The sequence below is a fragment of the Hypanus sabinus genome, chromosome 13 (assembly GCF_030144855.1).
Source record: "Hypanus sabinus isolate sHypSab1 chromosome 13, sHypSab1.hap1, whole genome shotgun sequence".
NCBI classification, from domain to species: Eukaryota; Metazoa; Chordata; class Chondrichthyes; order Myliobatiformes; family Dasyatidae; genus Hypanus; species Hypanus sabinus.
The window spans coordinates 32,154,162-32,178,436 of NC_082718.1; the positions used below are offsets into that span (position 1 = coordinate 32,154,162).

At 36.8% G+C, this 24,275-nt stretch overlaps 1 protein-coding gene across 2 annotated transcripts in view; it reads left to right on the forward strand.

Moving 5' to 3' along the window:
- Positions 1–24,275, forward strand: part of sephs1 (selenophosphate synthetase 1) — a 78,952-nt gene that overhangs the window by 16,471 nt on the left and 38,206 nt on the right. The window contains exons 2-3 of one of the 2 annotated variants that reach the window (XM_059987429.1): positions 484–555; positions 12,753–12,856. In XM_059987429.1, coding sequence (XP_059843412.1) covers positions 12,761–12,856 — 96 coding nt within the window. In that variant the 5' untranslated portion in view covers positions 484–555; positions 12,753–12,760. The remainder of the gene's footprint in view (positions 1–483; positions 556–12,752; positions 12,857–24,275) is intronic. The other variant, XM_059987428.1, reaches the window with a different exon arrangement.

Consider the following 24,275-nt stretch of genomic DNA (forward strand, 5'->3'; position numbering starts at 1 on the left):
TTTACAGAATGAACAAAATTCAATCTGAACATTTACCCACGCACCATTTAAGTTTGTCTGTTCTGGAAGCTAGAATTTAGAGGTGTGTTTAACCTTAATTCCATTGATTTTTAAAAATGTAGTTATAAGTAAAAATGAGGGTAAACATGTGGTAGTTACCCTCTAGATTGGGAAACTCCATGCACCCTAACCCAGCTTCTCTTAAAAAGAATTTAGCTTACGCTGAATTCCAAACACTAGAATCACAGCAGACATTTTTTTAAAAAGTAGACTTTTAAGTTTAAATTCATGTCTCAAGAGCCTCTTCAGATTATAACTTGATTTTTCTTTTTGTTTTTAGTATAATGCCTATTTGGTATAATTTTAGTATAATTTGCTTGTACACTTTTAATAATTTTCAGATTAAATTAGAGTTGTTATTTGAACTTCCCCCAAATTAAGAGGAATTTATGGCATGGGATCGTTATTTGCTTTTGATTCCAGCACTTGGAATCCCCAGAAATTAATGGCTGCCAATCGATGTATGTTTGGACTGAGCACAGCTGGTTCTGCAAGGTGAGTAAATGCCGAGATATTTGGTCTGGATTTTATCTTCTTTGATAGTATGACCTCAAAAATACCCGATAAAACTACAGAACTAATAAATTTGACCAGGACAAGGTCAAATAACCTATTTGATTACTTTAAAGCCTTTTGATGCTTCCCTTAGCTTCCTTTTCCCATTTCTTCCTTTCAGTCATAATTTTGCCTTTTTCTCATGGTCAGACTGTATCTTGGGTTCTTGGCCGCACTGTCTCTGTTCACTTTTATTTTTTTAATGCCTGTATAGATTCTGTTCTAGAGCAACTCCACTAATTAATAAAAGTTCATCCCTTCACAAATGGACAGAAACAGAGGAAAAAATGCTTATCTCTTGCAGTTGGTTATAGCCTAAATTTAAAAATTTTGTTTACTTGATGTCATCTCTTTTTAAAGCAAAACATATGTTATGTTTTGTAACTCCAAAACATTAAACTAATTGGAAGAAAAACAAGGAGCTGAAAGATGCAACTCTTAACTTCATCCTTTAAGCACGGTGCACACTTATCAATTGGTAGCATCATGGCATATGCAATTCATGTAGTTTTACATATATAGTCAAAGAACACGTAATCAGACTATATATACAATATTACTCAAATATTAAATAACACAACATTCCTCCCTGCTTATCTGTTAATTTCAGTTCAGTATAGAATGTATCTCAACTATACACGAAGTACAACTACTAGATAGACATTCACAGCATAGTAAATTTTTAAATACTGTAGTCCCATTCAGGCTGAAAGATTTAATCATTCCGAATGGCTTCTTACTCTTGTGGGATAACTTCTTTCCTGACAAATGGGTGCCACTTTGCTTGGCAGGTGAGACCTGTGGGGGTGAAACTCTCGGGTTTTATAGCCTTCACCATGGTGGTTGTGGGAATTGACTCTAAGACTGACAGTTCTGGATACCTCTCCTCGTTTTCTTGGCTTTTCTCTCTGGATCTATATTAATCCTTGCTTTTCTCCTAGTTAAGGCTTCTTTCTCTTTATTTATCCTGTTCTTTTTCTTTAGTCTGGGCTGTGCATCTTGATCATGGAAGGTCCATTTCTACTTTTTAAAAATTTGATTATTTTTTTACCAGGTACTTTTTATAAACCTGTAATTTTTTTTCCATTTTCTGCTTTTAAAAAAACTGTTCTGAAGAACATGTATTACACTGTTTTATTTTACTTGAGCATCTTGCTGTGCTTCCATGGGTAGGTAGTTGTCTGGGGTTCATTTTTAAAATACCTTGTCATCACCATTGTTTCATAACTCCAAAATATTAAACTAATTGGAGGAAAAGCAAGGAGCAGTGATTTGTGAGTATAACTTTGTCTTTAACTTTAAGCGAGGCAAGCACATAGCATCGTCATGATGTATGGAATTCACGTAATTTTACCTATAATCATAATTATATAAAGAATGCTTAATCAAACAGCATATTTACAATAATACTCAAATACTAAAGTATTAAGAATGAGCATACATGGGGAAAATGTACATTGGTTTGAATGATTTAAAAATCTGTTTTGTGCCTTAATATTTTGCAGTTCTTCTATGCATCAGGTCATGTACATCTGAAAACTTCATCCATGCATTCACTAGTTTTGGGTTAACTGTAGACTGAGGGTAAACTTTGTAGTTTTTTCAGATCTCTGCTACCTATGTTGTGATCTATATAAAGTCCTGTTCATTCATCGCTTACCCCTCACTGACTTGCACTATCCACCTCGGGTTTAATAATTCTCAACCTGGTTTACAAATTCATTCATGGCAAGCTGCTCTTTATTGTAATTCTTCTTCCCTGCCACAACCCCCTGAAAAACTTACACTATAATCTCAAATTATTTTGCCTCCATGGTCATCATTCCATTTTCATAACTATGATGCCCCCCCCCCCCCCCCACACAACCTTTCTGTGTCCATCTCTATTTTTCCTCCTTAGAGATGGTCCTTAAAACTCTATTCCTTTGACAAAGTTTTTACATTTATCCTAGTAGCTGTTCATATGTTATGTCAAATTTACTGCTAACATTCCTGGGAAGTCGCATAGTACGTGTTGCAAGGTCAATGTACAATGCAAGGTCAATTTAGATGCACACTTCATTTGTTCCTCTGGGAAAATGTTCCAGTTGTTCTCTAGACTCCAAAGTATTCCACTGCATCTTCACAATGGGAACATTTTATGCACTTGACTTTCTCACTTAGCTTGGAAGAAGCAAATTATTTGTGCAAAAAAGGTTTTAGGAGGCTGAATAAACAGATTCAATACTACTATGAGATACCTTCTTATAGGTATTAAGATAGTGGTATCTCATATTTGTATCCTGTAGTTGTATCCAATGTGTTCATTATTGAGCCTGGTAAAACCCCTTTCCCACTGCAGCAAAAACTTAGCTTGGAAGAAACAAAATAAAGTGAGAATGCCAAGTCCATAAAATGGATGTGAAGTGATGAAAGCAGCCAGGTTAGTCCTGAAGGAGGATCTCAGCCCGAAACGTTTGTTCATTTCCGTAGATAATGCCTGACCTGCTGAGCTCCTCCAACATTTTGTGTTGTTGTGTTCATTTGATTTGCATTGTGCTTGTGTTTGTATGACATACTGTTTGATCTGCTTGAAGGAAGTTCCGAGCATATTGCTCAGACCTACCTAAATTCTTGATTCTTGAACGCCTCTTATGTTAGTAATTTAAAAATAATCTTAGATTGAAATTTCTTTTTGCTATTGTAACGGCCAGGTGTTTTGTATTATGGGATATAGTTGTAGAGCACCAGGAATGAATGGGCTCTTCGGTCTGAGAAGTTCATGCCAGCTATTAATTGGTTGCATACATCTATCTGTTTGCTTGCTTTCTTTGTCTTGTCTATTTCGGTGCTCATCTAAGTACTAAACCATTGTAAGAGGCTTTGACTTCACTGTCTCCTCAGGCATGTGTTCTAGATTCCAGCCACCCACTGGTTCATAACGTTCAAAGTAAATTTATTATCAAAGTACCTACATGTCACCATATGCTATCCTGCAATTCATTTTCTTGCAGACATTTATGGTAAATAGAAACACATAGAATCAGCAAAATTACGGACAAGACAAACTACCATTGAACTAAATTGTCTTTTTTTCCTTACATCCTTCACATACATGAGGAGTAAAAATCTTTCTGTTGCATCTCCATGTAAATGTGCAATTTATAGTAATTTGAAAGAAATAGTATTTACAGGACAGTCAATATAGCATAGAAATACAATTGCATCACATGAATTAATCAGTCTGATGGCCTGGTGGAAGATGATGTCCCGGAACCTGGCTGTAATATGCAGTACTGTTTACTGGATGGTAGCAGCTGGAACAGTTTGTGGTTGGGATAACTTGGGTCCCCCCATGATCCTTCAGGCCCTTTTTATGCACCTGTTGCTGTAAATGTCCTGAATGGTGGGAAGTTCACATCTACACCACTCTGCAGAGACCTGTCAGGAAGAACAGTTCCCATACCAGGCAGTGATGTAGCCAGTCAGGATGCTCTCATTTGTGTCCTTGTAGAAATTCCTTAGGATTTGGGGACTCGTGTCAAACCTCAACCATATGACGTGAAAGAGGCACTGTTGTGCTTTTTTCAGCTCACAGCCAGTATGTACAGACCATGTGAGTTCCTTGATGTGTATGCCGAGGAACTTAAAGCTGTTCACCCTTTCAACCCCAGATATACTAATGTCAATATGGATGAGCCTGTCTTCGTTCCTCCTGTTGTCCATGACCAACTCCTTTGATTTTTGTGACATTGAGAGGTTGTTTTCTTGACACCATGGTGTCAGGATGATGACTTCTCTGTCGGCTGCCCTGTTATTTAAGATAATAATGTAGTATCTTCAGCAAATTGTAAAATACGACAAACTGGAAATACAAAAAAGAAAACAAAATAATTCTTCCTCAGATCTCCTGTAATCTAATTGCTTACTCCAATAGTGAGACCTCTACTATGGGGGGAGGGGGGATTTTGTGATGGTGTTAATGATAGAAATTTGGTAAGAGTTTACTGGCACGAGTGTTTTCCCTAATGCACAGTTCATTATTGAGTAGTTAGGTCCATTTATGTACATTAAAGGAAGCCACAATAGTGCTTGTGTGAGATACTGAGTTCAAAAATGCTTGTTTATTTTTAATCTTATTTTATCTTAATTTCTTGCATTTTGTGAATAATTGTTTCATCTCTCTGCTGAGGCAATATCCTAATCAAATGTACCATTGCAATTGCGATGAAACCTTTGTTAATTACCAATTATTGCAAATCTGTCTTCCTAGTTTTTTGGGTCCTTTCTGGCTATCCTTGATCAACCACTTGTTTAAAAAAATTTTTTTTTGCTATCTGCCTCTCCATCATCCTGGCAGTATATTCGAGTACCCCACCACCCTGCATTTGTAAACGAAGCTGTCCTACTCATCTCAATTGTACTTCCTCATCTTAAATACATGTCCTCTGATATTAGATATTTCTATCCTGCAAAAAAGATACTGGGTGTGTAAACTATCATGTCTTGCAGGATTTTACAAACTTTCAAATCTCCTCCACCGCTTCACGAAAAAAACCAGCCCCAGTATGACCAATGTCTCCTTGTAACTCTTGTCCTCCAAACCAGGCAAAATCCAGGTAAAACTACACCCTCTCAAAGTCTGCACATCCTTCCTATAATGAGGGGTTTAGAATTAAATGTAATGTAGCCTAACTGGAGTTTTGTAAAACTGTAGCATAGCTTCAAGCTCAAGTCTTAACTAATGAAGGCAAGTTGAAGGCAAGAATACTATTGGGAGTATTCTATAATTCCCCCTGATAGCAGCAGAGATACCGAGGAGTAGATTGGGAGGCAGATTTTGGAAAGGTGCAAGAATAAAAGGGTTGTTATCATGGGTGACTTTAACTTCCCTAATATTGATTGGCACCTGATTAGTTCCAGTGGTTTAGATGGGGCAGAGTTTTTTAAGTGTGTCCAGGAAGGATTCCTGTCACAGTATGTTGACAGGCCCCATTAGGGGGAATGCCATACTAGATCTATTATTAGGTAACAAACCGGATCAGGTCACAGATCTCTCGGTGGGTGAGCATCTGGGGAACAGTGACCACCGCTCCCTGGCCTTTAGCATTATCATGGAAAAGGATAGAATCCGAGAGGATTCCCCATTTTAATTGGGGAAGGGCAAATTATGAGGCTATAAGGCTAAAACTTGCGGGATGTGAATTGGGATGATGTTTTTGCAGGGAAATGTACAATGGACGTGTGGTTGATGTTTAGAGATCTCTTGCAGGATGTTAGGGATAAATTTGTCCCAGTGATAAAGATAAAGAATGGTAGGGTGAATGAACCATGGGTGACAAGTGAGGTGGAAGGAGGCAGCATACACAAGATTTAGGAAGCAAGGATCAGATGGGTCTATTGAGGAATATAGGGTAGCAAGAAAGCTTAAGAAGGAACTGAGGAGAGCAAGAAGGGGTAATGAGATGGCCTTGGCGAGTAGGGTAAAGGAAAACCCTAAGGCATTCTTCAATTATGTGAAGAACAAAAGGATAACAGGATAACAAAAGGATAAAAGGATTAGAGATAAAGGTGCGAAGATGTGGAAGTGAGTGGGGTCCTCAGTGAATATTTCTCTTTGGTATTTACCAGTGAGAGGGAACTTGATGATGGCGAGGACAATATGAGTGAGGTTGAAGTTCTGGAGCATGTTGATATTAAGGGAGAGGAGGTGTTGGAGTTGCTAAAATACATTAGGACGGATAAGTCCCCGGGGCCGGATGGAATATTCCCCAGGCTGCTCCACAAGGCGAGGGAAGAGATTGTGAGCCTCTGGCTAGGATCTTTATGTCCTCGTTGTCCACAGGAATGGTACCGGAGGATTGGAGGGAGGCGAATGTTGTCCCCTTGTTCAAAAAAAGGTAATAGGGATAGTCAGGGTAATTATAGACCAGTGAGCCTTGCGTCTGTGGTGGGAAAGCTGTTGGAAAAGATTCTTAGAGATGGGATCGATGGGCATTTAGAGAATTATGGTCTGATCAGGGATAGTCAGCATGGCTTTGTGACGGGCAGATCGTGTCTAACAAGCCTGATAGAGTTCTTTGAGGAGGTGACCAGGCATATAGATGAGGGTAGTGTAGTGGATGTGATCTACATGGATTTTAGTAAGGCATTTGATAAGGTTCCACACGGTAGGCTTATTCAGAAAGTCAGAAGGCATGGGGTCCAGGGAAGTTTGGCTTGTTTGCAGAAAGCAGAGGGTTGTGGTGGGGGGAGTACATTCGGATTGGAGGGTTGTGACTAGTGGTGTCCTACAAGGATTGGTTCTGGGACCTCTACTTTTCGTGATTTTTATTAACGACCTGAATGTGGGGGTAGAAGGGTGGGTTGGCAAGTTTGCAGACGACACAAAGGTTGGTGGTGGTGTGAGTGTAGAGGGTGTCGAAGATTTCAGAAAGACATTGGTAGGATGCGGAAGTGGGCTGAGAAGTGGCAGATGGAGTTCAACCCGGAAAAGTGTGAAGTGGTACACTTTGGAAGGACAAACTCCATGGCAGAGTACAAAGTAAATGGCAGGATACTTGGTAGTGCAGAGGAGCAGTGGGATCTGGGGGTACGTGTCCACAGATCCCTGAAAGTTGCCTCACAGGTAGATAGGGTAGTTAAGAAAGCTTATGGGGTGTTAGCTTTCATAAGTCGAGGGATAGAGTTTAAGAGTTGCGAGGTAATGATGCAGTTCTGTAAAACTCTGGTTAGGCCACACTTGGAGTACCATGTCCAGTTCTGGTCGCCTCACTATAGGAAGGATGTCGAAGCATTGGGAAGGGTACAGAAGAGATTTACCAGGATGCTGCTTGGTTTAGAGAGTATGCATTATGATCAGAGATTAAGGGAGCTAGGGCTTTACTCTTTGGAGAGAAGGAGGATGAGAGGAAACATGATAGAGGTATACAAGATATTAAGAGGAATAGACAGAGTGGACAGCCAGTGCCTCTTCCCCAGGGCACCACTGCTCAATACAAGTGGACATGGCTTGAAGGTGAGGGGTGGGAAGTTCAAGGGGGATATTAGAGGAAGGCTTTTTACTCAGAGAGGTTGGTGCGTGGAATGCACTGAGTCAGTGGTGGAGGCAGATACATTAGTGAAATTTAAGAAACTATTAGTCTGGTATATGGAGGAATTTAAGGTGGGGGGTTATATGGGAGGCCGGTTTTAAGGATCGGCACAATATTGGGCCGAAGGGCCTGCACTGTGCTGTACTATTCTATGTTCTAAGCATGCCATTCTTTTTCTGAACCACCCTTTCAACCTTTGCAACCACTTTTAGGGAACAGTGTACCTGGTCCCCAAGATCCTTCAGTTCATCAACACTGTTAAGATTCCTACCATTAACTGTACTCTTACATTTGATCTTCTACAGTGCAGCACCTCATACTTAACTGGATTAAACCCCATTTGCGACTTCTCTACCTGTATCAGCAACCAGTCAGTGTCCTGTTGTATACATTTGTAATCTATGCTGTTCACAACACCACCAGTCTGTCATCTGCAAACTTGCTCATCTGCCTTTCCATATTTTCATCTAAATCAGCAAAGGTCTCAGTACAGATCCCTGTGGAATACCATGAGTCACAAAACTTCATCCATAATACGAACCATCCACCATTACCTTCTGATTTTTTTTAATGGATAAGCCAATTTTGGATCCAATTAGCAAAGTCACCATGTGTCCTAATTTTCTGGTTGAGCCTATGATGTGGAACCTTTTCAAATACCTTACTGCTTTGTTTACCCTAACAAAAATATTAGCTAACTACTTTGAATTGAATTATATTTGCCATGTTTTGCTCAACCAGATTTGTAGGTAATCTTTGGCAAGGATACTTCTGCTAAATTCCAACCATCTTCTTGAATGTCTTTTGTTCTTTCAAGTTGCTGTTTGTGGCCAATGTTTGCCAAATCATTTGACAGGCTGGTAAAATTAGCCTTACTGTTTTCATATACTATTTCACTTCCATTTTTTAATACCTGTTAATTATAGCCAGTGTTGTAATTAGGTATTCTCTTGCTCTAGCCATTCCAGTTCATTGCCTCAACTATGTTCAGGACTGCCTCCTTTCGTTCATTAAAAAAAGTATTCTATTGATTTCATGGTTTTAAACCTTGTGTTGTATGTACAGTTAATGTCATTTACCCTAGTGAGAGCATGACACAATGCATGTTTGAGAAGAAAGTACTTTGATTTTAAGGAACAATGTATATTGTTCCATCACTCTTGATTGAAGATGATAAAAGAAATAAAGGCGAGAAATATTTAAGTGTTCTTTTAAAATTCCATGTCATAGCTATGTAAATGTTTATTGTAGGTTTCTATCAAAAATAGATAAATGAAAAATGTGTGGAATTATCTTTTAAAATAACTTGTCTTTAATTTTTCTTTATTCTTTAGTGACATTGCTTGTAGGCAAAAAGACATTGCTTTTTGGTTACGAATCACAACTTGCCTTACTATTGTCTTTCTGATGTCTCAATGGCTGTTGTATATCTTGAGTTTGTTTAATAGAAAAGATGCAGAAGAGGAAGTTTATAAATACTTATTTCTATTTTTTTTTACTTGCTGTTTCCTTTATCCTTTGATTTTCTTGTTTGTTTGAAACCAGGGTTTGGTGGCGCACTAGTTAAGGAGTTAGAGCATGTAGTCCCTTATCTATACCAATGATAATGATTGTCATGTTCTTTGGGATAGCTGTAATGTGGGACAGAAATAAATTTTTGTATTAGAAAGCTAAATATTTGCCTGCCTTATGCCTTCATTGATGTTTTGAAATGTCAGAATTGATCTTGCATTCCAACATCCACTGGCTGTTGTAAAAACGTCCTCTGGTATATGTTTAATTGACTTCTTAAAAAGTATTCCAGCATCTGCTTCTACTGTCAAGTGGCATACTCCAAACAAGTTCTAATAACTCCTGAATAAATTCCAGCAATACCCTCTCCACTGAGCTGAAGTACTCCATTCCTGTTTGAATCATGGATAGTGCACATTGTAATATTTCCAAGGCAGCAATGCCTACTTTCAGAAAATGTAGCGTCCTTAATAACTCACAGTATGTTCTCTATCCCATTTTGTGTGTCAAGGTGCATTATAACTTAATTTTACACTGTGTCCTCCCACCCTGCTCCTTGATTTTTAATGCATTTCTGTCATTTCAATTTGCCTTGCCACCTTACAAGAACTATGAATATGCATACTCTGTTACCATTGTTGCTCCCAAATATATACTGTCAAGAATTGTATCTGATCTTTTTACTGGCTGATTTTTGAAGACTGTGTCTATTCTCACTATTTACTGCTTGCTTATGAACAATGTTACTATAGACTTACAGTAGTACCTACGGAAAAGCTTATTTACATCATTTTCCGTCAATAAAGCCACTTTGTACAGCACATCAGTAGATGTGAACTTCCCGCTATTCAGGACGTTTACAATGACAGGTGTGTAAAAAGTGCCCGAAGGATTATTGGGGACCCGAGTCACCCCAACCACAAACTGTTGCAGCTGCTACCATCCGGGAAACGGTATTGCAGCATAAAAGCCAGGATCAACAGGCTCTGGGACAGCTTCTTCCACCAGGCCATCAGTCTGCTTAATTCCTGCTTACACTATTGTATTTCTAGGTTATATTGATATCCTGTTGTACATGATATTTATCATGTTACTATAATTGCACATTTAGATGGAGATGTAACATAATGAATTTTACTTGTCTATTTGAAGGATGTAAGTAATAAAGTCAATTCAAATTCAATTCAAAGCTGACTTTTAAAACTAGAATATAAGAGTTAGAGTAGGCCATTCAGCCTTCCCCCTTATTCTGAATGTATGCTGAAGCCACATGGTGTGTTGGATTTTGTTATTCAAGAGCTCGAGCCATTAGGTAATGTTGAACCTTTATAAAACTTTGTTTAGACAACACTTGGAGTATTGTGTTCTGTTCTTTTCTGGTCACCTCATTATAAGGAGGATGTGGAAGCTTTAAAGAATTCAGAGGTGCTTTACCAGGTTGCTAACTTGACACATTTGGGTCATTTAGGAGGCACAGATGAAAGGAAAATGGAGGGCTGTGAGGAGAGGGGGAAGATCGATCTTGGAGTAAGTTAAAAGGTTGGCACAACATTGTGGGCCGAAGGGCCTGTATGGTGCTCTGTTACATGTTTTCTATATTATATAGTACGGTACACCCAATGTTCCTGGAGCCAGGGTTTTCCAGGTTTGTTTAAGAACTTGATGGCAGTGGAGAAGAAGCTGTTGGTTGAACCTAGAGGCGTGGGTCTTCAGTGTCCTGTACCTTCTGTTAGCAGCGATAGAAGAAAGCATGGTCTAAATACTGGGGATCAGTCTTGTGAGACGTTGCCTCTTGTGTATGACCTCAGTAGTGGGGAATACTCTCATAATAAAGACTACTATGCAGTTTGACCTCTTCATCACTGGTTGTGCCAACTTGCTGGCTTTCAGCAACTTGTGTATGAGCACTGTAATGTTTATTTGAATATCAGTGTTATAATGTCTCTTGCCATTTAACAAATACTGTGCTCTATTCTGACTCATTTCTTCACCCACTTGATTTGTCAACTTCAATTACAGAGTTTTACATTCTCTCTACTTGCGATCCCAAACTAATTAATACTGTCAGCAAGCTTGTAATCTTGTGCACTACAAAAATTGAAATGGACCACATCCACAGATTGACTTAATCTATTCTGTATCATCTCAAAAGCCTTGTTAAGTTGGTCAAACTTGGTGTTCCTTGCATAAACATACTGGCTCTGTTCATTTGCTGTTGTGTTTTTCCAGTACTGTCATTGCATTCTTCATAAACTAATAAATTATCACTGAATCTAAGTAAAAATAAATTCACAATATTTGGAAACCGTATACCAAACTCATATAGTAAACTTAGAATAAATGATGTTGAAATTGATAAGGTATCTGAAACAAAATTTTTAGGAGCAGTAATTGATAATAAGCTGGAAACCACATAAATTATGTCAAAGCAAAAATGTCAAAATCTATTGCAATACTGTACAAAGCACAAGATTTCTTAAATCAGGAATCTTCGCATATGTTATACTATTCACTTATAGTCCCAAACATGACTTGCTGTGTAGAGGTATAGGGAAATGCATATAAAACAAATACAAACTCAATTTTTCTACTCCAAAAGAAAGCCATACGAATTGTAAATAACACAAGTTATTATGAGCCAACCAATCCACTGTTTATTCAACTAAACGCTTTAAAATTCAGAGATTTTGTTGATTTTAAAAAATACAAATTATGTATAAAGTAAAAAATGAACAGTTATCACGAAGTTTAAAATGAAGATTGTTTAAAATGAAAGTCAACCTGATTTGAGAGGAACATGTATATTTCAAAAACAAAGGATAAGAACAAATGTAAAAAATCATTGTATTTCAGTCAGAGAGGGGATTCTATGGGAACAGTTGTGAGAATTTAAAAACTTGCACCACACTTAAGTTTTAAAAATTATTTAAAAATAATTTAATGAACAAATATTAAATACTTGATTTAAAATTAATGGGAGTAATGTAAATAAATTATACTTGGAATTGGATTTTGTGTTTAAAAGATTATGAAATTTTTTGTTGTGATGATTGATGCCAAATATGTTTTTGTATAAGTAAGGAGGGTAGGTGTAATAAGCTGTAGCTTCAGCCTACACCCTTCCGATTTGTTTTAAAGATTTTTATTATTTAATTTTGTTTTATGAAATCATCGTTGAAAATGATGCTTTTTGTTATGTTTGTACTGACCAAAAAATAAAATTTCATTCATTCATAATAACCTCCAGCATTTTCATTTAGTATATTTCTAATTACAATAAATCTTTTTTTAAATTGCAGTGTTTGGTGTTCTTCTGAAAGTTAAAGCTTTATAAGGCAAAGGTCAGAATGCATGGAGTATTGTGAGCAGTTATGGGTCCCTTATCTGAGAAGGGATCTGTTGGCATTGAAGGGGGTGTAGAGGAGATTCTATTTTTCCTTACTATTTCAAATTTGTGATGCAACCTGATTTTCTTTGAAGTTTCTGTTGTACTTTGCTCTAACCCTCTTTTGAGAACCTTTCATATTAATATACATTTGTTAATGTTTTCAGGTATTGGGATGGATACATGCGTTATTCCTTTAAGACATGGTGGTCTTTCTCTGGTTCAGACAACTGATTATTTTTATCCTATTGTTGATGATCCATATATGATGGTAAGAGTACTTCAATATGTTAGTAAAATAATAGTAAAAGAATTTGTATAACTTATTGGATGATGCAAATTAATACTGTTTTATGTAGATGGTAGATGGTATTCTAATAAAATCCAAAGCTATATATTATATAGATAACCTGTGCTTCTGCTTCAGGGTTTTCAGCATCTTAATTATGAGCAGTTCCGTTGCACCGCTGTACCCGTCAGAAATTGGCCAATTCAAGCAATAGTGGCGAACATTGTGGACTCCCACTTGGAGTACATCTGTAACCTGTCTGGCCTCGGTGCTGCTTCTAAGTGGTGCTCATCTGAGGGAGGGTGGTTTCTTTTTCCTCTTCTGATTTGTTGCCATGAGACTAGGCAAAATCCTGCCTGCATCAATTCAACTAATGTGCAGTCACTATGGATGGTGGTGGAGGGGTTGGCATGTTATCTGAAAGATGTGTTTCTCTTTCTGGCAGTGCGCAGGTGTTTGGCTGCCTACTCTGAGAACAACTTTACAAACTTCGTAAACTGGGTTAACGGCTGTGCTTGTGCTTAGAGCCCAATTCTTTAGGTTCAGCTAGTTATATTCTTGAGCTTCATTAAATGGTTTTAGTACAGTTGAGTGACTTTCTAAGCATTTAAAGCTCAATGTTACCAAGCATGTAAGTAAGGCAGGTGAGATGGCAGATTTTCCTTTCAGAAAGATGTTATAACAGTCCCATGGCTTTACAGTTGCCATTATTGATCCATTTGATTTAATATTCCAGTAACTGAACCTCATGCTGTGACTAACTGCAGACTTTCCTGCTACACTTCATTGTTAATGTTCATTGAGCTAAGGTGCATTAAATAAAAATGTTGCTGCTCTGAGTGGAGAGAGAGTGCGTTATTACAAACAATGTGTTAGTGATTCACAGTTTGAGGTTTTAATTAGGTTTCAATTTGAAAGTTGCAATTTCAGACAGACTTTATTGATCCTGAGGGGAAATTGGGTTTTGTTACAGTTGCACCAACCAAGAATAGAGTAGAAATACAGCAAAATAAAACCAGAAATAATTAAATGATAATAAGTAAATTATGCTGAGTGGAAATAAGTCCATGATCAGCCTATTGGCTCATGGTGTCTGACACTCTGAGAGAGGAGTTGTAAAGTTTGATGGCCACAGGCAGGAATGAATTCCTATGATGTTCAGTGTTGCATTTCTTGTCTTTCTGAAAATTTGGGTTTTGGTCAATTATAGATCAAACCCTGAAGATTCTTTGTCCTGCTTTCAGAGCTTGGAAATTGCCTACCTTTAGAAGGCTGTAGTTCAAAGTCTCTCTCCCGCTCCCAATCAGTGAGTATAGGGCTTCTGTTTCCATTAGTTGGAGAGCCCAGATTGATGGTGTTGGGATAGATGCAGTCAACCATTTGACAGGAAGGAGATGTTTCTTTGGAATCCCTGCCTCAGTATTACAGACACAGTTGTAGAGTGTGTACAAGACCAAGATTAACAGTTCATTTGAATTCCAAGATCTGGGAAATGGGCAGAAAAAAGTGAATGTGTAGCACAGTATCAGCCACTATCTTGTTTTGGCAGAGCAAGCTCAAGGGGTCAAATAGCTTGTTATTTCTTGACTTCATTTTTATAGCAGGTGATTGTCTCTTTGTTTAGGGATTCCCTTTGAGATTGAAATTAGTCTTTTTTTCAATGACTACTTTTTCCTAATTTCCAAACATTACATGTACACATTCTGTCTATATAAGAATTGCTAATTACAGTTGTGCTAAAATATGCACTGGTTGAAGAACATATTGATGTACAATTTGTTATAAAAGCAAAATGATTATCACTTCAATCATGTAGCATGCTTGCAGCTTTGTTTTATTTTGACAAAAATATTGTTCTAGGACTCTCAGGATGGTGCTCATGGGGTGAAGCTGAATTAGGCTTTGCTCCAATCCTTTTACTACTTTTACCTGCAATCACCCCCTAACTGACTTATTTATAACTATACTAAAGGGGTTAATAATTAAGATATACTTTTCGACTTTTTGAAATATACTTTCAACTTGTTAAAATGGCTGGCAGATCACGAGAAACTAAAGAAGCAACACCAACTAAAGAATTGCATCTCTGGATGCAATCAGGAAACTTATGGATGAGAGACTGGAGGATAAACTTCTCAAGTGCTGGAACGCTACAAATCCAAAATTATTGATCTTGAAAATTGATCTTGAAGACAGAACCTGTGGATAATCGGGCTCCTGGAAATTGTCGAAGGAAGATCCCGTTGAGTTTTTCTATAAATTCTTAATGGATGTGTTCAGTTCTAATGTTCTGGATACCCCTCCAGTGATCAACCATGTGCACCGCATTTTTTTTTGCTTAAAACCAGCTCCAGGTGAGAGACCACGGCCAGTAACCTCCGACTTCACTATGCTCATATTAAAGATTGCCTGATTCAAGCTGCTCGACAGAAGGACATGATCGACATTAAAGATTTCAAATTTTGTATTGTGGAATATTTTAGCCCTGAAGTTTTGAGGGGAAAAAATGGCTTTTAAGCCGGTGATATCGGAATTCTATCGGAAAGGCTACAAATAAGTGCTGTTGTTCCCAGCACAACTGAGAGTCGTTCTTCCGGATAATTCTTGTCGGCTGTTTAAATCTCCAGCTGACGCCCAAAGATTTTTCGAGGAACAGCATCTTTCCACTATGAGTTGATTAACATATTGTATTTTTATTATCCATTTTTAATGGTTCTTTATCGTTTCTGTTTTCTCTTTTAAGCTAACAATTAGCTTATAAATTCGGACCTTTCATAATTTGAAGATCCATATATGATGTCTGATGGTGTAACTACTTTTTACATGTTCAAGTAAAGGTCTGTTTTTGGTTTCTTTTGATACTTTTATTATCATTCTTTTGATTTTGAAAGCTACTAATTAAATGTTTTTAAGTTTGAATATAAGCTTTATATTTTTTATGCTGAAGTATTCAGTCTTTTTAAAAATTTCTCTGTTCAATATGTCGTTTCTTCTTCCCGTAAGACCTTAGTTCTTGGACACGTCACATCCGTTCGGGTGTGTCTGACAAGACTGCTGGTATACTATCGAAATAGTAGCATAATGCTATCCTGTTTTAGGTGTTAATGGTTTAGTTTTTTTCTCTCAATCTTGTCCTTTTTTTAATAATAATTTTATAGTCTTCCTGTTATGCTAACCTTTTGCTTTTTTTTTGAATATGGGTGGTTTGTGTCTTCCATTTTTTTTTTGAGCCACCGTCTTGAGAGATGGGGGTAAAATTAGTGTTTGCCTGCTGGCCTTTCTCTGGCTTTTTCTTGGGTTTTTGTGGGTGAGGGGGGGGATTTCTCTTTTGCTATTGTGTTTTGCTTAGTTTTCCCTTCATGGGCTGACTTGAAACTACCAAAATGGCTGAAGTGTTGTAACTTATGGTTCTTCTTTGAACCTGCTCTCCTCTTCCGGATTCATGAGTTTACTTTCTGTTTAACCTTGTGTGTTTACTATGATAAATATTAGCAATATAGATAAGATTATTAACTTTTCTTGGAATACAAATGGTTTAAATCATCCGATTAAACAGAAAAAAATATTTGAAGTGTTCCATAGAACGAATGCTAATATTATTTTTGCACAAGAGACTCATGTGAGGAAGGAGGATAGTTAACTTTTTTTAGGTTTTCGAAAGACCAATAGTATCATTCGAATTCTCAAGCTAAAGTAAGAGGCGTTTCTATTTTTATAGACTCCTCAGCCTTTTTTATACATTATGAAACAATTTCAGACAGACCAGGTAGATTTTTGCTAGTCACTGGTTTACTTTTTAACCAAAAAGTTGTTTTAGTTAATGTTTATGCTCCGAATATTGACTGTCCTGAATTTTTTAAGTGTTTATTCCAGGCATGAGCAAACTACGGCCCGGGGGCCATATGCTTTTTAATCCGGCCCGCAGAACTTGATGAAATTATATTAATAAACCTTGTTAACGTTTTTCCCCTGCAATTCTGGCGTTTTCCCAATAGCTGACGCACTCTATATACATTTGTAGCGACCCATTTCCTGGCACATCCGAACCGGCTCACAATTAGCCAGCGTTCCGGCTAAGGGAGATAGCCTGCGGGGATTTGCTAGCACAGAGCTTTGGAGCCTCTGCGCCACGGGCGGCAGGTTGAGGGAGGCTTAAAAGTGAGGCTGGGGATTTTGAATAAAGTTGTTTTCTTCGACTGCAGTTACCGACTCCGTGTCGTAATTTTAGCTCTGCATGTAGCACACTGCTACACATTGACCTTTGTTGAGGTGCAGCTTATTACTCCACGTTTGCCCTTTACTCTTTGTTCGGCTCGACCTATTTGTCAGGCGTTCAGTGTCATGAACATCAACAAAGCCAGCCACAGATCCAAGTTAACTGACCAACACCTCAGATCCATCCTGAGAATCGCCGCAACAAAACTAAATCCAGACTTTGATGCGCTGGCTAAAAAGGGAGACCAACAACACTGTTCCCACTGAAATTAAAAATAAGTTTCTTCATTGTGTTATGTAAAAAAATGCATTTGAAAATATTTTTTTCAATAAGCCTTACATGTTACATGTCATTTCTGTTAAGTGATGGACATGAGTAGTGCGCAGGTGCACGTACGTTCTCAAAATAAAAAATGCGCTCCAGATCAAATAACACGCTCCGCATACTGGCGTGCTGTCACTGTTCTGTCCTTGTGTTGGTCGTTGTTGAGTTTTGGCACAGGGGACAATTGAATAAGAAGGAGCAGGACAAGTAGACCTGCATCTCCTACCGTTTTTGAAATAAAGACAGTCAGGAGGAGAGTGATGATGATAATACCTTGAAGGATAACAGAATTTTCAGTGCTTTAAAATAATAACTGTTACTATTAAAAAAAAGCTGTATTTTATTCATTTAATTTTCAGTGTTTCAAAAGTCATTTCAATAAATAGCTAAATACCATGGGACTTCAAAGACAGATATTTTGTTGGAATGCATTTGTTCATTTTCAATTGAAATTAAAGCACATGTTTTCTACATATCCCATGATATTTTATTTTCTCTTATGAGGTGTATTACCAAAACACTCTGTCCATCTGCTCCTGGTCCGGCCCCCCTGTCAAATTTTAGAACCCTTTGTGGCCTACAAGTCAAAAAGTTTGCCCACCCCTGGTTTATTCACATCCCTCCCTAATTTAAATGAGTATATGCTGATAATGGGTGGGGATTTTAACTGTTGTTTAAATCCCTCAATGGATAGATCTAAGTCCATTGAGGTTCTTCCGAATAAATCAGCTTGTCTCATTAACTCCTTTATGGTTGATTCTAGAATTTCAGAAATTTGACGATTTCTACATCCCAAGGATAAAGACTTCTCATATTTTTCTCATGTTTATCATAATTACTCTAGAATTGACTATTTCTTTATTGATCATCATTTACTTACAGATGTTATTGACTAACTATAATTCTATTACTATCTCTGTTCGTGCATCTTTGAAGCTATCTATTAAGACAGCGGATTCATCCTCAAGTGTTAAATCATGGTGGTTCAACTCTACTCCAGGATTCAGACTTTCTCAACTTTATTAAACAACAAATTGATTTGTTCTTTTCAACAAACCTTACAGAAGAGATTTCCAGTGGAATATTATGGGACACTTTTAAAGTATTTATCTGTGGACAAATTATTTCATACTCTGCTGGAGTCAGAAAACGAATTACCACTGAAATACTTATGTTGGTTGATAAAATTAAAGGAATTGATAAGACTTACTCTGTGACTCGTAGTAAAGAGTTTTATAAAAAGAGTTGAACTTCAAATGGAGCACAGTTTGCTATTATACTCTTCAATTGAAAATGAATTAATTAAATCTAGGACTTAGTTTTATATACATGGGGACAAATCTGGTAAATTATTGGCTAATTAATTGAAAACTGCTTCGGTTAAACTGCAGATCATTAAGATTCATAAACGAGATGGTACTTTGACAATTGATCATAAAGAGATAAATAAAGCCTTTCAAGAATTTTATAACTCTTTATATCAATCAGAATTTTCTGATGATTCTTCCGTAATGGATGAATTTTTAAGGAAACTGAATATCCCGAGATTAACAGCCGAGGATTGTGTACTATTAGATGCACCCATTACGGAAACCGAAATAAAAGAGGCTATTTTTTCAGTGAATTCAGGTAAAGCCCCTGATCCGGATGGTTATACCGTGGAATTTTTAAAACCTTTCTTCTATACTCCTTGATTATGTAAAATTTTTAAGGATGCATCAACTGTAGGTAAATTGCCACAATCTTTTTATGACATCTCCATTTTTTTAATTCTTAAAGCCAAAGACGCTATTGAATGTGCATCATATTGGCTTATATCTTTGCTGAATGTAGATTTTGGCCACTAGATTGGAAAATGTACTACCTCGAATCATTTCTGAGGACCAGACTGGATTTATTAAAATTCGTTATTTATCTTTTAGCATTAGAAAATTAATTAATATAGCTTATACTCCTTCATCTAGAATCCCAGAATGTGTCATTTCCTTAGATGCTGAAAAAGCATTTGACAGAGTTGAATGGCCATATTTATTTAATACGCTTCAGAATTTTAACTTTATATTAATTTTTTTAAATTGAATTTTCAAATAGGTTACAGAAAGAAAAAAAATTATCAACCCTTCCCCCTCCCCATAACCCTTCCCCCCCTAACATATCCCTATAGAAAAAAAAGAAGAAAAAAGAAAGAAAGAAAGAATGCCTGGATATTGGAAGATACCCACACGCTCCATGGAGTTTATAATAGCTTTAATATGTATATTTATTTCTTTCCCCAGATAACCCAATAATTTTATCTTCAGAGCACCTATATATTTATTCCTATCTTCTGTAAATAAGGGCACCAAATTTTCAAAAATATTTCATATTTATCTCTTAAATTATAAGTAGTTTTTTCAAATGGAATGCAGCTAAAAATTTCATTCTTCCAACGATCTATACTTAAGTATGAATCCGATTTCCAAGTAACTGCAATAGCCTTTTTGGCTACTGCCAATACAATTTGTTACTCCAAGCTAACATAATACCTAATCTTTCTACTTTCGTGGTATCTTGGGAAATCTTTTAAAAATTCTCCATGTTGCTATGTGTGTCCCCACCAATCATCCAGGCAGAAAGATAGAAGAAAAATAGAGTATAAAGAAAAAAACCAAATACCCCCCTACTAATGTTGTGAAAAAAAAAGGAACACAACATTACCCCCCTCTGTTGTACGGGTCATGGCAATCGCCATGATTACACACGTGAATCCCGCAGTAACCGATCCAAAGCTCCCCAGCCCCCTCCTGCAACATAGAAAAGTATATATATATATATAAAAGAAGAAAAAAATACTATTCTCAATTATTATTTCTGAAAGTTTGTTTTTCTCCCCTGTATCATCCTTAAATGTCCATCACTTCCATTCACTGTCTCTATCTTCATCTTTAATCCATCACGCTTGGAAGTCTCTATATATAATTAGCGAATAGATGGAAGTTTTTGTGTGAACTCCTCCGCTTCTTGATAATTGTTAAAAAATCTTCTTTTTCCCTCCTCCAAAAAAATTATCAGCGTTGCTGGGTGACGCATTATAAATTTATAACCCTTTTCCCATAAGACATTTTTTGCTGGGTTAAATTCCTTCTTTCTCTTCAAAAGGTTATAACTTATATCAGGATAAAAAAGAACTGCCTTCCCTGCTATCATCAATGGCCCGTTTCTCTTTTTGGCACATTGGGCAGCCGCTTTCAGGATCTTTTCTTTATCTTGGTATCTTAAGCATCTTATCAAAATTGATCGTGGATTTTGATCAGCTTGAGATCTTGGCCTTAAGGCTCTATGAGCCCTTTTGATCTCAATTAGAGTATCTTCTTCCATTTCCAATTTTTCAGGGATCCATTTTTGAAAAAAAATTATTGGATCTTCTCCTTCTACATCTTTAAGTCCAACAATTTTAATATTGTTTCGTCTACTAAAATTTCAAGCTTATCAATTTTTTCCATAAATTGTTTTCTTTCTGATGTCCAGGCAGTAATATCATTTTCCATTTTATTCATTCAACTATGTCTTCCGTTGTAGTTTCCAAATCTATAATTCTCTTTTCCATTTTTTCCTGTCTTTTTGTCAATTTATCAAACATCTCCATATGTCATTTTTCGTTTGATTACTTTTAATGTGTTTAATTTTTCTAATTTACGCATTATTTACATCAAAGTCTTTTCCATATTTCCAGAAAGACTTTTGCCTCTACCTTCGTCTGATTTTTCCAGAGAATATGACTCTCTCAGACTCACTTTCACTTTCAGTTTCAATCGTAACTGGGATTTGTAGTTCAGGTTGCTCTCGTTTGTGCATGCTCCTTCCTTCACGTCTGCGCAGTTCTCGTTGATCTTTTCCTTTAGAAATGGTAGATGCTGCCGCAGTTCCCTGTTCTGTATCGCCGACGATATCATGTACCTGAGCCCGCGGTTCTTTGGCAGAAGTGGGCCTTGACTCTGTTCCAACTTGCGTTGCTTTCACGGTAGTAGTTTTCTTCATCTTCTGTTTGTGAGGCATAACTTGAAACAATCCGGAGTAGTTTATAAGTAACTTTTAGAAAATATTGACTAACTTTTCTTCATTTAGACATTAATTTATTGATTTTTTACGGGAGAGCTGGGTTCCAGCGTCTCGATCCTACGTCATCATGTGACGTCCCCCCAGAATTTTAACTTTAGCCCAACATTTATATCACGGATTAAATTAATATATTATAAGCCTTTGGTTTCGGTTCTTACCAATAATCAAAGATCTCCCTTTTTTTCAGCAGTTTCGTGGCACGAGGCAAGGCTGTCCTTTAAGTCCTCTACTATTTGATATTGCTTTGGAACCCTTAGCCATTGCTATTTGTGATACACCTAACATCTTTGGTATTACCGGTGGGGAAGGGACATGTAAGCTATCACTATATGCTGATAACTTGTTACTATATATCTCTGATCCTGAGAGATCTATTCCTGTTACTTTATCTTTGCTTGCTCAGTTTAATAGTTTTTCTGGCTATAAACTGAATGTTAATACGAGTGAATTATTCCCATTAAATACGCAAGTTCCAATCTATAAACATCTACCGTTTAAAGTAGTTATAGATAACTTTACTTATTTGGGTATTAAAATTACCAAGAAACATAAGGATTTATTTAAAGTTAACTTTTTACCTTTAATTGACCAAATTAAGCAACTTGTTACTAGATGGTCCCCATTGTCTTTGTCATTGCTTGGTCAAATCAATGCTATTAAGATGATAGTTTTACCTAAATCTTCCTTTGATACTATTGACTCCAAAATATCCTCGTGTGTATGGCAGAATAAAAATCCTAGATTTTGTTTAAAAAAAAAATACTTACAGAAGCCTAAGAAGGAAGGTGGTTTGGCTTTGCCAAACCTAATATTTTTCTACTGGGCAGTTAACATCCGATATTTAATATTTTGGACACAGGAATCGGCAGCACAATGGGTAAATTTGGAGTGTAAATCTGTACAAGGCTTTTCATTGTTCTCTGTCTTAGGATCTTCGCTTCCCTTTGTCCTATCTAAACTGAATAAATAAATGACTAACCCTATAATTGAATATACATTACGAATATGGCTTCAATTCCGTAAATTTTTTGGTTTGAATAAGTTCATCTTATCAAGCCCTATTATATCTAATTTTATGGACCAAGCCTTTGTGCTTTGGAAAACGAGAGGTATATCATGTTTTCGTGGTTTATTTTCAGATAATTGTTTTATGTCCTTTGAACAGCTGCCCAATAAATATAATTTGTCTAGAGCCCATTTTTTTAGATACTTACAAATTAGAAATTTTTTGAATAATATGTTACAGTCCTTTCTGAATTCATGCCCAATTGATATTACGGAAAAAATTCTAGGTTTAAATCCCTATCAGAAGGGTTTAGTAGCCGTCATTTACAATTCAATCATGAAAATACAACCAGGGATGTCAGATCAAATTAAGAATGAATGGGAAAAAGAACTTCAATGTCCTTTACCTACAGAGCAATAGGAGAAAATCTTACAGTTAGTTAACTCCTATTTGTGCCAAACATGCCCTAATACAATTCAAAGTGGTACATAGGGCTCATATGTCCAAGGACAAACTTGCTTGATTTTATTCTCATGTTCATCCAATCTGTGACAGATGTCACTCTGAAGTAGCCTCATTGACTCGCGCGTTTTGGTCTTGTCCTTGCTTGCAAAAATACTGGAAAGATATTTTTGGTATAATTTCAACTGTTTTGAATATTAACTTGCAACTTCATCCTATTTCTGCAATTCTTGGCTTACCAATGGCGGATAACAGTTGTTTATCTCCCTCAGCTTGGCGGATGATTGCATTTGCCACACTAATGGCTAGAAGATCTATTCTACTGAAATGGAAAGAAATTAATCCCTCAACTACATTTCAATGGTTTTCCCAAACTATTTCTTGTTTGAGCTTAGAAAAAATTAGAAGTCATTTTTGACCCTTTGGTCAAATTTGAAGAAACCTGGAGACCATTTATTCAACATTTTCATATGAGTTAAACTGACCTTTCCCGGATGTTTTTCTTATCATCTTTAATTATTTGGATAGAGGTGCGGAGTTATTGACACTACTGTGTATATTTGATATGATACAATTTTTTTGGGGGGGGGGGTTTCTTTTCCATTTTTTGTAACACACTGAGTTTGGGAGGTTATTATATTTGTGTTATCAACTGTTTTTGTATTTTAGCCTTATTAGTTATGTACTCTCAAGCTCTCTGTATTTGCTGTTTTTCTTGTGTTTGTTTGAAAACTAATAAAAAAATTATTGTTCTAGGGTTTCTATAAATGCTCTTGCTCTTCCTCTCTTTCTACTACATCCCTCAAGCTGAAATCTAGGTCCTTTAACAAAGCTGCAGATTTAGAAAGTGAACACAAATTGCTTAACGGCCAGTAGTCTACTCAATGTTATCTCCTGTAGTGGTTTGAATTTGTACTTTCCTGCAAGAAGCCTGCTTCCAAGGCTCGGTAACTACCTTTTGAACTGACAGGCTCAAACAGAAGGCAGAAACAATTATGTAAGTGTACCGGGAGACTGTGTGCAAACAGGTTTGTAACAATGTTTGTGCCAAACGGGGATTGCATTTGTGGGTTTGGTATTTATGGGCACTGGCAAAGGAGGAGTCCTGATTTTGTGGGTGTTATCAGATTCAGATTTCTAGTGTTCTCTTAACTTTGTTGGGGCTTCATGGTAACTGAAGTCTGAGATTGTCCCAATACAGAGCATTGATCATATTATTCATACAATGGTACACAGAAAATGTAGTCTAAATATTATTATGGTGACTTTGGAAACTACAGCCCATTGTGAAGTTA